This window comes from Loxodonta africana, chromosome 3 (assembly GCF_030014295.1).
Source record: "Loxodonta africana isolate mLoxAfr1 chromosome 3, mLoxAfr1.hap2, whole genome shotgun sequence".
NCBI lineage: Eukaryota > Metazoa > Chordata > Mammalia > Proboscidea > Elephantidae > Loxodonta > Loxodonta africana.
The window spans coordinates 118,355,002-118,371,241 of NC_087344.1; the positions used below are offsets into that span (position 1 = coordinate 118,355,002).

Below are 16,240 nucleotides of genomic sequence, written 5' to 3' on the forward strand. Positions count from 1 at the left end.
AAATTAATAAGTTGCAAGAATCCATAGAGAGACAACATGTAGAAATCCAAAAGATTAACAATAAAATAACAGAATTAGACAACACACTAGGAAGTCAGAGGAGCAGACTCGAGCAATTAGAATGCAGACTGGGACATCTGGAGGACCAGGGAATCAACACCAACATAGCTGAAAAAAAATCAGATAAAAGAATTAAAAAAAATGAAGAAACCCTAAGAATTATGTGGGACTCTATCAAGAAGGATAACCTGCGGGTGATTGGAGTCCCAGAACAGGGAGGGGGGACAGAAAACACAGAGAAAATAGTTGAAGAACTTCTGACAGAAAACTTCCCTGACATCATGAAAGACGAAAGGATATCTATCCAAGATGCTCATCGAACCCCATTTAAGATTGATACAAAAAGAAAAACACCAAGACATATTATCATCAAACTCACCAAAACCAAAGATAAACAGAAAATTTTAAAAGCAGCCAGGGAGAAAAGAAAGGTTTCCTTCAAGGGAGAATCAATAAGAATATGTTCTGACTACTCAGCAGAAACCATGCAGGCAAGAAGGGAATGGGACGACATATATAGAACACTGAAGGAGAAAAACTGCCAACCAAGGATCATATATCCAGCAAAACTCTCTCTGAAATATGAAGGCGAAATTAAGATATTTACAGACAAACACAAGTTTAGAGAATTTGCAAAAACCAAACCAAAGCTACAAGAAATACTAAAGGATATTGTTTGGTCACAGAACCAATAATATCAGATATCAGCACGACACAAGGTCACAAAACAGAACGTCCTGATATCAACTCAAATAGGGAAATCACAAAAACAAACAAATTAAGATTAATTAAAAAAAAAAAAATACACATAACAGGGAATCATGGAAGTCAATAGGTAAAAGATCACAATAATCAAAAAGAGGGACTAAATACAGGAGGCATTGAACTGCCATATGGAGAGTGATACAAGGCGATATAGGACAATACAAGTTAGGTTTTTACTTAGTAAAATAGGGGTATATAATGAGGTAACCACAAAAAGGTATAACAACTCTATAACTGAAGATAAAAGCCAAGAAAAACGTAACGACTCAACTAACATAAAGTCAAACACTATGAAAATGAGGATCTCACAATTTACTAAGAAAAACGCCTCAGCACAAAAAAGTATGTGGAAAAATGAAATTGTCAACAACACACATAAAAAGGCATCAAAATGACAGCACTAAAAACTTATTTATCTATAATTACCCTGAATGTAAATGGACTAAATGCACCAATAAAGAGACAGAGAGTCACAGACTGGATAAAGAAACACGATCCATCTATATGCTGCCTACAAGAGACACACCTTAGACTTAGAGACACAAACAAACTAAAACTCAAAGGATGGAAAAAAGTATATCAAGCAAACAATAAGCAAAAAAGAAGAGGAGTAGCAATATTAATTTCTGACAAAATAGACTTTAGACTTAAATCCACCACAAAGGATAAAGAAGGACACTATATAATGATAAAAGGGACAATTGATCAGGAAGACATAACCATATTAAATATTTACGCACCCAATGACAGGGCTGCAAGATACATAAATCAAATTTTAACAGAACTGAAAAGCGAGATAGATACCTCCACAATTATAGTAGGAGACTTCAACACACCACTTTCGGAGAAGGACAGGACATCCAGTAAGAAGCTCAACAGAGACACGGAAGATCTAATTACAACAATCAACCAACTTGACCTCATTGATTTATACAGAACTCTCCACCCAACTGCTGCAAAATATACTTTTTTTCCTAGCGCACATGGAACATTCTCTAGAATAGACCACATATTAGGTCATAAAACAAACCTTTGCAGAGTCCAAAACATCGAAATATTACAAAGCATCTTCTCAGACCACAAGGCAATAAAACTAGAGATCAATAACAGAAAAACTAGGGAAAAGAAATCAAATACTTGGAAAATGAACAATACCCTCCTGAAAAAAGACTGGGTTATAGAAGACATCAAGGAGGGAATAAGGAAATTCATAGAAAGCAACGAGAATGAAAATACTTCCTATCAAAACCTCTGGGACACAGCAAAAGCAGTGCTCAGAGGCCAATTTATATCAATAAATGCACACATACAAAAAGAAGAAAGAGCCAAAATCAGAGAACTGTCCCTACAACTTGAACAAATAGAAAGTGAGCAACAAAAGAATCCATCAGGCACCAGAAGAAAACAAATAATAAAAATTAGAGCTGAACTAAATGAATTAGAGAACAGAAAAACAATCGAAAGAATTAACAAAGCCAAAAGCTGGTTCTTTGAAAAAATTAACAAAATTGATAAACCATTGGCTAGACTGACTAAAGAAATACAGGAAAGGAAACAAATAACCCGAATAAGAAATGAGAAGGACCACATCACAACAGAACCAAATGAAATTAAAAGAATCATTTCAGATTATTATGAAAAATTGTACTCTAACAAATTTGAAAACCTAGAAGAAATGGATGAATTCCTGGAAAAACACTACCTACCTAAACTAACACATTCAGAAGTAGAACAACTAAATAGACCCATAACAAAAAAAGAGATTGAAATGGTAATCAAAAAACTCCCAACAAAAAAAAGTCCTGGCCCGGACGGCTTCACTGCAGAGTTCTACCAAATTTTCAGAGAAGAGTTAACACCACTACTACTAAAGGTATTCCAAAGCATAGAAAATGACGGAATACTACCCAACTCATTCTATGAAGCCACCATCTCCCTGATACCAAAACCAGGTAAAGACATTACAAAAAAAGAAAATTATAGACCTATATCCCTCATGAACATTGATGCAAAAATCCTCAACAAAATTCTAGCCAATAGAATCCAACGACACATCAAAAAAATAATTCACCCTGATCAAGTGGGATTTATACCAGGTATGCAAGGCTGGTTTAATATCAGAAAAAACATTAATGTAATCCATCACATAAATAAATCAAAAGACAAAAACCACATGATCTTATCAATTGATGCAGAAAAGGCATTTGACAAAGTCCAACACCCATTCATGATAAAAACTCTCACCAAAATAGGAATTGAAGGAAAATTCCTCAACATAATAAAGGGCATCTATGCAAAGCCAACAGCCAATATCACTCTAAATGGAGAGAACCTGAAAGCATTTCCCTTGAGAACGGGAACCAGACAAGGATGTCCTTTATCACCGCTCTTATTCAACATCGTGTTGGAAGTCTTAGCCAGGGCAATCAGGCTAGACAAAGAAATAAAAGGTATCCGGATTGGCAAGGAAGAAGTAAAGTTATCACTATTTGCAGATGACATGATTATATACACAGAAAACCCTAAGGAATCCTCCAGAAAACTACTGAAACTAATAGAAGAGTTTGGCAGAGTCTCAGGTTATAAAATAAACATACAAAAATCACTTGGATTCCTCTACATCAACAAAAAGAACACCGAAGAGGAAATTACCAAATCAATACCATTCACAATAGCCCCCAAGAAGATAAGATACTTAGGAATAAATCTTACCAAGGATGTAAAAGACCTATACAAAGAAAACTACAAAGCTCTACTACAAGGAATTAAAAAGGACATACTTAAGTGGAAAAACATACCTTGCTCATGGATAGGAAGACTTAACATAGTAAAAATGTCTATTCTACCAAAAGCCATCTATACATTTAACGCACTTCCGATCCAAATTCCAATGTCATATTTTAAGGGGATAGAGAAACAAATCACCAATTTCATATGGAACGGAAAGAAGCCCCGGATAAGCAAAGCACTACTGAAAAAGAAGAAGAAAGTGGGAGGCCTCACCTTACCTGACTTCAGAAGCTATTATACAGCCACAGTAGTCAAAACAGCCTGGTATTGGTACAACAACAGACACATAGACCAATGGAACAGAATTGAGAACCCAGACATAGATCCATCCACGTATGAGCAGCTGATATTTGACAAAGGACCAGTGTCAATTAACTGGGGAAAAGATAGCCTTTTTAACAAATGGTGCTGGCATAACTGGATATCCATTTGCAAAAAAATGAAACAGGACCCATACCTCACACCATGCACAAAAACTAACTCCAAGTGGATCAAAGACCTAAACATAAAGACTAAAACAATAAAGATCATGGAAGAAAAAATTGGGACAACCCTAGGAGCCCTAATACAAGGTATAAACAGAATACAAAACATTACCAAAAATGATGAAGAGAAACCCGATAACTGGGAGCTCCTAAAAATCAAACACCTATGCTCATCTAAAGACTTCACCAAAAGAGTAAAAAGACCACCTACAGATTGGGAAAGAATTTTCAGCTATGACATCTCCGACCAGCGCCTGATCTCTAAAATCTACATGATTCTGGCAAAACTCAACCACAAAAAGACAAACAACCCAATCAAGAAGTGGGCAAAGGATATGAACACACATTTCTCTAAAGAAGATATTCAGGCAGCCAACAGATACATGAGAAAATGCTCTCGATCATTAGCCATTAGAGAAATGCAAATTAAAACTACGATGAGATTCCATCTCACACCAGCAAGGCTGGCATTAATCCCAAAAAACACAAAATAATAAATGTTGGAGAGGTTGCGGAGAGATTGGAACTCTCATACACTGCTGGTGGGAATGTCAAATGGTACAACCACTTTGGAAATCTATCTGGCGTTATCTTAAACAGTTAGAAATAGAACTACCATACAACCCAGAAATCCCACTCCTAGGAATATACCCTAGAGATACAAGAGCCTTCATACAAACAGATATATGCACACCCATGTTTATTGCAGCTCTGTTTACAATAGCAAAAAGTTGGAAGCAACCAAGGTGTCCATCAACGGATGAATGGGTAAATAAATTGTGGTATATTCACACAATGGAATACTACGCATCGATAAAGAACAGTGACGAATCTCTGAAACATTTCATAACATGGAGGAACCTGGAAGGCATTATGCTGAGCGAAATTAGTCAGAGGCAAAAGGACAAATATTGTATAAGACCACTATTATAAGATCTTGAGAAATAGTAAACCTGAGAAGAACACATACTTTTGTGGTTACGAGGGGGGGAGGGAGGGAGGGTGGGAGAGGGTTTTTTATTGATTAATCAGTAGATAAGAACTGCTTTAGGTGAAGGGAAAGACAACACTCAATACATGGAAGGTCAGCTCAATTGGACTGGACCAAAAGCAAAGAAGTTTCCGGGATAAAATGAATGCTTCAAAGGTCAGCGGAGCAAGCGCGGGGGTCTGGGGAACATGGTTTGCGGGGACTTCTAAGTCAATTGGCAAAATAATTCTATTATGAAATCATTCTGCATCCCACTTTGAAATGTGGTGTCTGGGGTCTTAAATGCTAACAAGCAGCCATCTAAGATGCAGCAATTGGTCTCAACCCACCTGGAGCAAAGGAAAATGAAGAACACCAAGCCCACATGACAACTAAGAGCCCAAGAGACAGAAAGGGCCACATGAACCAGAGACCTACATCATCCTGAGACCAGAAGAACTAGTTGGTGCCCGGCCACAATCGATGTCTGCCCTGACAGGGAGCTCAGCAGAGGACCCCTGAGGGAGCAGGAGATCAGTGGGATGGAGATCAGTGGGATACAGACCCCAAATTCTCATAAAAAGACCAAACTTAATGGTCTGACTGAGACTGGAGGAATCCCGGCGGCCATGCTCTCCAGACCTTCTGTTGACACAGGACAGGAACAATCCCCGAAGACAACTCATCAGAAATGAAAGGGACTGGTCAGCGGGTGGGAGAGAGACGCTGATGAAGAGTGAGCTAATTATATCAGGTGGACACTTGAGATTGTGTTGGCAACTCTTGTCTGGAGGGGGGATGGGAGGATAGAGAGAGAGGGAAGCCGGCAAAATTGTCAAGAAAGGAGAGACTGAAAGGGCTGACTCAAGACGGGGAGAGTAAGTGGGAGTAGGGAGTGAGATGTATGTAAACTTATATGTGACAGACTGATTGAATTTGTAAACGTTCACTTGAAGCTTAATAAAAGTTATTATAAAAAAAAAAGAAAGAAAACTGAGCGAAATTTCCTTCGGTAATAATATTTTCCTGTTTTTCACTCTGTTTTTTTAACTTACCTTCAATTTTTATTGCATCTCTTCTATCCTTTGAGCCCCCAGACTGACTTTGTGACTTTCGTTGTTGTTGTTAGGTGCCCTGGAGTCTGTTCTGACTCATAGTGACCCTGAGTGCACAAAATGAAACACTGCCCAGTCCTGCACCATCCTCATAATTGTTACTATGTTTGAGCCCATTTTTGCAGCCATGTGTCAGTCCATCTTGTTGAAGGTCTTCCTCTTTTTTGCTGACCCATCTCTTGTCAGCAATTTTGGAAATGAGCTAGTTCCAAAGAAACTGTCACTACTTAGTTTTTCAGACATCATTTTGTCAAATTCCAGTTATGGGCAACTTTTCCACTAGCCTTGTAGGCTTTGCCTTTGCTAATGACATTTGAAAAATACAAAAGATGGGCTAATTTTATCCACTGCGTATTCATATATTCTAACTTTAGTTGAATATATTAATGGATAGTTTTTTTTTTTTCCTTCTCTTATTGGCTTCTATAAGGAGCCCTGGTGGCACAGTGGTTAAATGCTCAGCTGCTAACTGAAAGGTTAATGGTTCAAACCCACCAGCCACTTCATGGGGGAAAGATGTGACAGTCTGCTTCCATAACGATTGCAGGCTTGGAAACCCTGTGGGGGCAGTTCTACTCTCTCCTGTAGGGTCACTGTGAGTCAGAATTCACTCGAAGGTAACGAATTTGGTTTTTAAAAATTTTTAATTGACTTCTCTTGTTTTTGGAAACCCTGGTGGTGTAGTGGTTCCCCCCCACCCCATAGTTTTTACGGTAACTCTTTCAAAGCATTTCCACTCTTATTGAGCCCTCAATCTTCTCACTCTCTACAGATAATTCACCTCCTATACTTTTTTAAAAAAATTCTGCCTGGGAGATTTGCCTCTTCTCTCCCATTTGTTTATTAACTTGGTCATTTATTTATATCAGTATGGACTCATGGATATTTTATACTTTGAGTTATAATCCAATACTTTTTTTTTCTTGAACTCTTCTGGCTTTGGGGCTACTTCAGTTGGTTCCTGTTTCCATTTCACATACCCCAACTTTTTTTTACCCCCTACTTAAAAAAAAAATTTTTTTTCAGTATGCTTCTACCTTTTTTGATATTAAAATATTTTATGAAACGTTGTTGAAGTTAAGTAGTTGGGCTTTCTTTTAATGTGCTAGGCAAAATAAAAAGTTTGCAATACTATTCTGGGCCCCCAAATTTGTTAAAAGCCCAAGGTCAGAATTGACCTCAAGTTCCTCTTTCCTTCAAATACCACACAGACCTGACAGACCCGCCTCCTACACTTTGTGAGAAACTTGAGTTCATCTGGAGGAGTCCTTCAACCTTCTCTCTTTCAGAATTCTATTTTGGAGTCTCTATTTTTCACCCATTTCTTTTCCCTCTTTTCTTGGAGGAAGAGATTGCCTTTCAGTCTTGCTAAGGCTACCTTTTCCACCTTCATTCTATTACCATTAAGATATTAAGGCACTACTTTTCTTCTCTTTTGCTTAGTGTTTTCTTCACTGGCTTTTCTTTTTTCTATGAATATGCTAATATTTTTTCTAAACTTTGAAAACACTACTTTTCAAACAATTATCAATTTCTCTGTCTTTTTACTGCCAGTTTCTCAAGAATAACCTATATTTGCCGCTCCTATTTCCCACTTGTAAACTAGATCTTGGTGCCATTATTCCACTGAAACTTTCTTCTTGAAAATACCAACTAATCATAAAATCTTATGGTCTTTATTTTACTTCTCATCTTCCCTGATCCCTCTGTGGCATTTGACACTGTACTTCTTTCCTTTTTTTTAATTCTGTCGTATCTTAGCTACTGTGGCATTTTTTTTCCTCAATGTTTTCGTTCTCCTGGCTCTTTGATTAGTCCTCTCCTTTCTTCACCAATGTTTTTTTCTTATCCCACTTACTAAATGAAAATTTTCTTAAGATTCTGCCCATGTTCCTTATTTTTCAATCTGTACTCTTGGCTCTCTCATCCTTTCACACATTGTCCGTTATCATCATGCTAGACTCTGAATCTGTGTATTTTCCTCCATATTTCCTCTTGATCTCTTAACCTATGTTTTCACTGTTCATATTTTTATCTATATATAGGGCCATAATTAAATTCATCATCTTCTAAAATATCTCATCTCTTCACTTTCAAGTCTCAGTCGCCCATCAGAGTCATCTGTGAATTCTTCCTCTTAACCACTTCTTATGAGGGCTGTGCAGGAGGTTCTCTCTCTTTTCCAATCCATTCTGCGCCCTGCAAGTAGATTGTCACCTAATGCATAGCTCTTATGTTTTCCCGCTCAGAAACTTTCAGTCGTTTCTTACCAAATAAAAGTGTAACTCCTTAGCTTAGTGTTAAAAATCCTCTCTGATTATTACTCAAACTACATAGTCTAAGGATTACTTCCATTAGAATCACCTGGGATCCTGGGTCCCACCCCAGATTTTCAAGGGTCTCTTGTGGCTCAGAAATATTAATTTTTAATGAGTCTTCAGATAATTCTTATATACACTAAAGTTTGCTAACTATTGCTTTGTGATTTCCATTTTTTACTATCTCAACCTTACATTACATTACTCAATTTCATATAACCTACATTTCTGCCACACTAACTTACTTAATATTTCATCATTATGACCAGACTGTGTACCATGTTTTCTAATGTGCCTGCTGAAGCTGTTGCTTCCATCCAAAATGCCCTCCCCTTTGGCTCTTGGGTCAAATCAAGATTCATTTTCAATGTTCCACCTTATTTAAGCCTTTCTTCATGTGAGCTGGAAGTGACCTTCCCTTCCTCTGAATATTTTGTATGAAACTTTTTCATAGTTACCATAATTAATCACTTATAAATATGTCTTTTTCACTGTAAGTCTGTAAGCCCCTTCAGTTCAGGTATCATATCAGTTACACCTTTTTCTATGACCCACAGACACACATACAAGGTATGGGGCCTGGAACATAGATTATAGTGCATACCCAATAACTTTGTTAATTAAATAATAAACTAATTGGTGGTTAATCAGTCAATATATCAAATAGATAGATGGATGAATATATGATGAACCTACTCCACTTCATGGAGTTATACTAATTTTTCCTATAGTGAAAGTAGAAAAATATAGGAATTGCTTTCTATTCCAAAAGAGTTGAAAGAATTGTATTTCTGAGAAACTCACTAAGACTTTCCATAAATTTTTAAGATGAAAAATGCTGTGATTCAGCTAAGGATCTCAATTAAAGAGGTGAATTCAGAATTTTCCAACTATGCTTTCAACCTTGAAGTATTACTGTTCGAGGACTGAATATCTAAAGGCCTTCCAAACTATTAGGAGATTCCCATTTTAAACATTATTTCTTGGGTATCCTTAAGTATAGCTTGTGAAGAATTAAGATATAATTTCAAATAGCTGAGTTGAAATTGACTTTTTTTTTTTCCATTTGTGCTGTTTATTTTTAAAAATTTAATTCACCCCGTGGGTAGTACTATCTTTCTTAGGCTTCCACAGTTTCTGTATATGAACTCTCTTAAAGGAGCAGTTTACTAAAGACCTATTCTGCCTACCCATTTATCTACTGGGGAATTAAAGTAACAGAAAGCAGAGTAGAACTTTTGCATGATACTTAACATTATGTCTACTGCATAGCAATTTGGATAGTGTTATTTTCCCATACCTTTTTAATGAGAAAGTGTTTGTAGTACATACACTTGGTGGTTTTTCCATTACTTTTTGGTGTTGTGTTGAGAAATTTGACCTACTTAGCAGGATTTTTTTCATTGAAAAGTAATTTTCAAGGATATAAAGATTTGTCATAAAGTGGTAAATACTTATGAGAAATTTTATTCTCTGAAATGATATTTCTTTATTTCTTCTGATATATTCTTAGATGGGATTGACTTATCCAAAGGAATTAGTTAACCTTTGAGTTCTACAATTCTGTGGAAGGAGATAAAATATTGCCAAAATATTGTTTAAGTGAAAATTAGTATTCATATTTTAATTTTACATATTTTTTAAATAACAGCAAAACCAAAAGAGTACCCCTGAGATGGAAAGACAGAGAGCTGTGTATCATCTAGCCACTAGGCTTGTTCAAACTGCTCGAAACTCTCGATTGGATCCAGATGGTTTACGAATATATTTATGTAATCTCAAGAAGAAGTATGAAGCAGATTTTCCAAGGCCTGAACAAGTTCCAGAAAAGACTGAAGAATAATAACAATTTACATCTTGTAGTAATGAAATAATTTATCTTAATTTTCCCCCCGAGAGCAAAAGAAAATATTTTATTTTTGTATTTTAGTTGAAAATTACATTGTGTTAACCTCAAATTATCATCTATATATTCTGCATGAGAAAATATTTGTTATAACAAATGAGAACTATATGAAGGAATGATATTGTTAGAAAAAGTCAGTATAATGTACCACTCTCATCTCATTTATGAAAATTTGTATTATTAAGTCTGAAGTTATTTATGGTAGCCCAGGCTGCTAACTGAAAGGTCAGTGGTTCCAATCCACCAGCCGCTCCTTGAAAACCCTATGGGGGAGTTCTACTCTACCCTATAGCGTCGCTATGAGTCGGAATCCAATTGATGGCACACAACAAAAACAAGTTATTTACACTTGCAAATGATGGTTTAAAATGTTACTTTAAAGTCTTTAGCTTAAAAAAATGTCCTTTTTAGGTCATCGTTAACTTATCTGAACTTCTTTTTTGTATTTTATTCTAAAGTAATAATACTTATGACTCAGTAATTTCTGTAATTAAAAACCACCCAAACCCATTGCCATTGAGTTGATTCCTACTTGTAGTGACCATATAGTACAGAGTAGAACTGCCTCATAGGGTTTCCATGGAGCAGCTGGTGGATTTAAACTGCCGACCTTTTGGTTAGTAGCTCACTGTAGCTCTTAATTGCACCACCAGGGCTCTAGTTTCTTAATTTAGTGACCCCAAATTCTAACACTGTATGTTTCTGAAATTTATTAGAATAATAGTGACAATTTTGAAATACCCATTTTGATATTCAGTGTAACTCTAAAGGATGAAAGTAGACAAATAGATAATTTGTAATGCAGAGAAGAAGGGGAAGTCATCATCAGTAACCCTCTGAATTTTCAAAATGTGCAGGGTCCCATTTTCTACTCGCTGACTGCCTCCTTTTCCCCAATTTTCAGTTTTGGACAGCTTTATTAGGTGGGTAACCAAGGCAGCATAAAGGTAATATTGGTTGGTTTATTTTCCTCAATAGTTGGTTCACAAAGGAGCATTTTAGAGAATTGTTTTTCTGCAGTCATGTGGCTTTACAACTCAATTTCAGAGTTTATCTAAAGGTCATTCTTGTTTTGTAAATGGGCAACAGAAATGGAAGACTTTCCAGTTCAGCAACTGGAAAGAGTGTTTTCCTCTCAAGCACATTATTTTTACAATTCCATCTCAGTAGATGACTTATTCACATAGTCTTAGCCCAAAGGCCAAAGATAGGGAGATTATTCTTTTCTTGGTCAACTAAGTGTCTGGAATTCAGAGTATACATTTGAAACATTTATTCAATAAGCTTCAGTATTTAGAGTAATTTGGCCTAAAAAAATTTTTTTATAGACTGGTTAGTTTCCTATTTTTGTTGATATTTGTATGTTATATTTTAAAACATTTAATACTAATATTTGTTGACTTTATGAGACTATTTATCAGCCGTTTAAGTTAATATTATTAGGCAAATATATTGAAGAAGTTTTAATTTAAATGACATACATACCTTCTCTGGATAGTTTTAATTTAGTGTTTATATTTAACATATCTTTAATGTCCTGTTAGACTATTTGTATTTCTTATTGTCATGTTTAGAGAATATCACAATATTTGAATCTGACCATTAGCTGTGTTTTAATTCACAGTCTTTTAAGTGAATTCTATTTTTTGTGATCATTCCTGAAAACAATTGGGTAATTTAGGGTTGTGGCAAATTTCTAGAAGGCACTGAGGAGGAAAAGGGCATGGCAGATTGTGTAGGAAGGCAGGAAAGAAAAGGCAGGAAGCAATAAAAGGAAGAAGGGGAGCAGGCTGTGAAAGACAAACAGGCAAGCAAAGACAGGTGCAAAGTATGAAATACATTGAATAATTTCCTTGAATATATTAACTTCCTTTTAGGTTTAACCCCAATGTTAGATTCTACCAGAATTTTAAGACTTTCTTCATCAATTAGAGCTTTTGATTTGAAAATTGCAGCCAACCAATTAATATCTTTTAATGTAGCTTTGGAATACTGAAATAAAATATGCTTATATCCTCTTAAAATTAAATTACTTTTTCTTAAATGATTTTGTGTGTAGTAGAGACATCAAAAAGCAAATGAAGATATATTATCTGTCATGGTACTAAAGAATAGAAGTGAATTCTTTAAGTCCATTCTTTAATTTTAAGATCTATTTGCTCTACTCCTTAGTTGCTCTTCACCTTTCTTTTTCTCTAAATTATGGATCATTGTCTTACAATCCATGATGTTTTAGCAACTCCTTTAATTTCCACCTCAAAGCCGTTCTTTTAGTCTGTTCCACCTATCCCTTCAATCGATAAATCCCATGTAAGGTAATTTTTTTCAAGTCTAGGGTAAATAGTATGGGGATGCTTAAGAAATAATGCCTTTATTAATAAATTTACATACGGTAAATTTTGTAGTCAGACTCCCCCATCCCCTAACTTTAACCCAGCAAACACCTGTTTTCCTTCCCTATAGTTTTGCCTTTTCAGAATGTCAAATAAATGGAATCATATAGTATATAACCTTCTGAGACTGGTGCCCTTCACTCAGCATGATGCATTTGAGTCTTTTTATTGCTCACTCATATTCCATTGGTTGGAGGAAACAGTTTATCCATTCATTCACTGAAGGATATGTGGGTCTCCAGTTTTTCAGTTATGAATAATGCTGCTATAAACATTTGTATGCAATTTTTGTGTGAACATAAGTTTTCATTTATGTAGGTTAAATAAGAGTAAAATGGCTAGGTCATATGATAATTACATTTTTTTTATAAAAAGCTGTCAAATTGTTTTGCAAAGCGGCTGTACCATTTTGCATTCTTAACCTGCTGTGCATGAGAGTTTCAATTGTACCACATCTTCATCAGCAGTTGGTATTGTCAGTTTTTTTAATAGCCATTCTAGCAGGTGTGTAGTGAGTAATGCAGTTTTAAAAAGCTAATAATTCTTCAACAGTGATACCTTATTTATCCTTCTTCCTAAATTACTTTTAGCTGCTTTTAGCTTACTCTCCCTGATAATACATTTAAAAATGTTCCTTCAAGCAAAAGTTGTAGAATAGGTCTGTTTTAGAAAACTACAAAGCAAATCTAATTTAATAAATTTTTACTGAATTTCCCTACTATGGACCAGGCAACAAAGTAGTTGCTAAGAATACAAAAGATAGGATATCTGACTTTGAGGACTGCATGTATATATAGTAAAGAGAAAAAAATACATATATTAAGGTTGGAACACCATGTGATAAGTATAATAATAGAGGAATGTATTAAGGTTAGTGGCAAAAAAAAAAAAAGTGTACAATTCTTTGCAGGTCAAAGAAGTTTGAAGTATAAGTAAAATACGTCAGCGTTCAGGAAGGAAAAATTATTTTATACAGAAGGTTAGCATATGTAAAAGCACCGAGATGTGAAACAGTAAGCAGCCTGGTTTAGCAAGTGTTTATAGAGTATATCTGTGAAAGTGGCAAAAAGATGAGGCTAAACAGATAAATAGGTGCTTTGTATCAGTTTCTCTGGTAGGTCATGAAAGAGTTGTGGAGTATATATGTCCTTAGATGAGGGGGTAGAGGTGGTAGTAGAGGAATAACATAATTAGATTTGCATTTTAGGAAAATCATCTAGGTAGTAGAATGAATGGTTTAGGATAGGAAGTTGAAACTAGATAAAGTCGGGATAGTTAAGAGACCATTTCCGTAGTCTAGGAGAGTTGATAAGGATCAAAGGTAGAAACAATGAGAATGGACAGATGTGAGTGGGAGTTGGAGAGGAAAGTGGAGGGATTGGGTGGCTGGTAAAGAAGAGACTGGTTTGAAAGATATTGAGGAGCCCTGGTAGTGCAAAGGCTAAGCATTTGGCTGCTAACTGAAAGGTTGGTGGTTGGAACCCACCCAGCGGCCCTGGGAGAAAGACCTGGCAATCTGTTTCTGTAAAGATTACAGCCAAGAAAATCCTATGGGGCAGTTCTGCTCTGTCACATGGGGCTGCTATGAGTGGAAAATCTAGTCGATGGTACCTAAAAACAACAAGGAGATTTAGTGACTGATTAACCAGATTGAGTGAGGGGAACCCATTGAACCCATTGCCATTGAGTTGATTCTGACTCATAGTGACCCTAGACAGAGTAGAACTGCCCCAAAGGATTTCCAAGGAGTGGCTGGTGGATTCGAACTGCCAACGTTATTAAAAGGAAGGGAAGAGTTAAATATGATTCTGGATGGGTAGTGATGCCATCATCCATGCTAAGTAATACGGAAGTAATCAGAATTCCAGTAGGAAGAGGTTCTTGAAATTGAAGTGCTGGTTGTTGCCCACCTTGTGGAATAGATATGAGTTATGAAACCATGGTGGCATAGTGGTTAAGAGTTTGGCTGCTAACCAAAAGTTCGGCAGTTTGAATCCACCAGGTGCTCCTTGGAAACAGTATAGGGCAGTTCTACTCTGTCCTATAGGGTCGCTATGAGTTGGAATCGACTCGACAGCAATGGGATGTTCAGTAAAAGTGATGACTAGGCCACATTCTTTAGGCTGTCTTGGAGTTGAAGATCTAAGAAGAGGAGGATAGAGAAAAAATGGGAACTAGAGAATAAATGTAAAAAGAACTTTGCTAAAGTATGTAATCTAGTGTTTCTTTATATGCTGAATTAAAGGTAACTTTTTCAAGCTTCTTCACATTAACACATTTTCAAACAAAATATATAACTATTATATATTATTAGTAAAAGAAGTATTCAAGTGTTAATATGCTATGAATAGTTTGAACTTTGTGCATATTTATTTTTGAACTTAAAATATGCTCAAATCAAAACCAGTCCAAACCTGTTGCCGTGGAGTTGATTCCAACTCATACTGACCCCAAAGGACAGAGTAAAACTGCCCTATAGGGTTTCCAAGGCTGTAATCTTTACCAAAAACAGACTGCTACATCTTTCTCCTGTGGAGTGGGTGGGAGGTTCGAAGCAGATCTTTCGGTTAGCAGCAGTGCGCTTAACCACAGTGCCACCAGGGCTCCCTAAAATATGCTGTTGTATTTAATGTATTTTGGTTAAGTGTATAAATAAACATTTCTATAATTCAATTCTATAATGCATTTGCACCTCACAGGAATGAAAGTGGGGAGAAAGGAAAAGCAAGTAATCTAGTTATCTTGCTCATGTCTTTGCTACTTTGCTATTTCCATTCTGTTCAGAAACTCTAACAATACCAGTTCACAGTGTTTATTCTGTTGCTGTGGGAGAGAATGAAAACCTTTTCACTATGCATTGTCAAAATTCTGATTGTCTTCAGATTGCAAGTGAACAGTGGAAATGGCTACCATCTGCTGTAATCCACTAAAGTAGGCCTTAAGAAACAGAGATGGGGTGGGAAAAGATGCTCATAGGCAAGAAGTGTGAAGGGTCTGAGACTTTTACCCATCTTGCACACTAGTGGGCTAGCTTGCCAGAGTTTCCTGTTGGTTGACAGAAGACAAGGGACTCCTAGGTCAGGATTTTATTAAACAAAGGACTTTATTACTAATGACACAGCAAGAAGTATGAGCTTCATGTTTGTGTCAGTTCTGCTTGCTACACCCTCAGCTCCCACAGGGGTGACATGCAGTGGCCCAGGTAGATGCTCAGTGGATTTGTCAGAGGTGAGGAACCTGAGCTTAGCAAACTCCAATCTTTTATGATGAACGTGCTTTAAGAAAACCTGCTTTACCTTTGCCCCAGAGGGAGGCATTATCTTTATTAGGCTGGACAGTAACCAAACTTGTGCTGTGCTCCAGAGGGAGACACTATATCTCCCAAGGCTCCTCATTATACAAACATCCTTGGAAAATTAGTCCAGAATAAAAGACAGC

At 36.4% G+C, this 16,240-nt stretch overlaps 1 protein-coding gene across 1 annotated transcript in view; it reads left to right on the top strand.

The window, feature by feature from the left end:
* Positions 1-10,468, top strand: part of MSH4 (mutS homolog 4) — a 128,727-nt gene extending 118,259 nt beyond the window's left edge. The window contains exon 20 of the mRNA XM_003411227.4: positions 10,155-10,468. Within this exon, the coding sequence (XP_003411275.1) occupies positions 10,155-10,346 (192 nt within the window). The 3' untranslated portion in view covers positions 10,347-10,468. The remainder of the gene's footprint in view (positions 1-10,154) is intronic.
* The last annotated feature ends 5,772 nt before the right edge of the window (positions 10,469-16,240 follow it).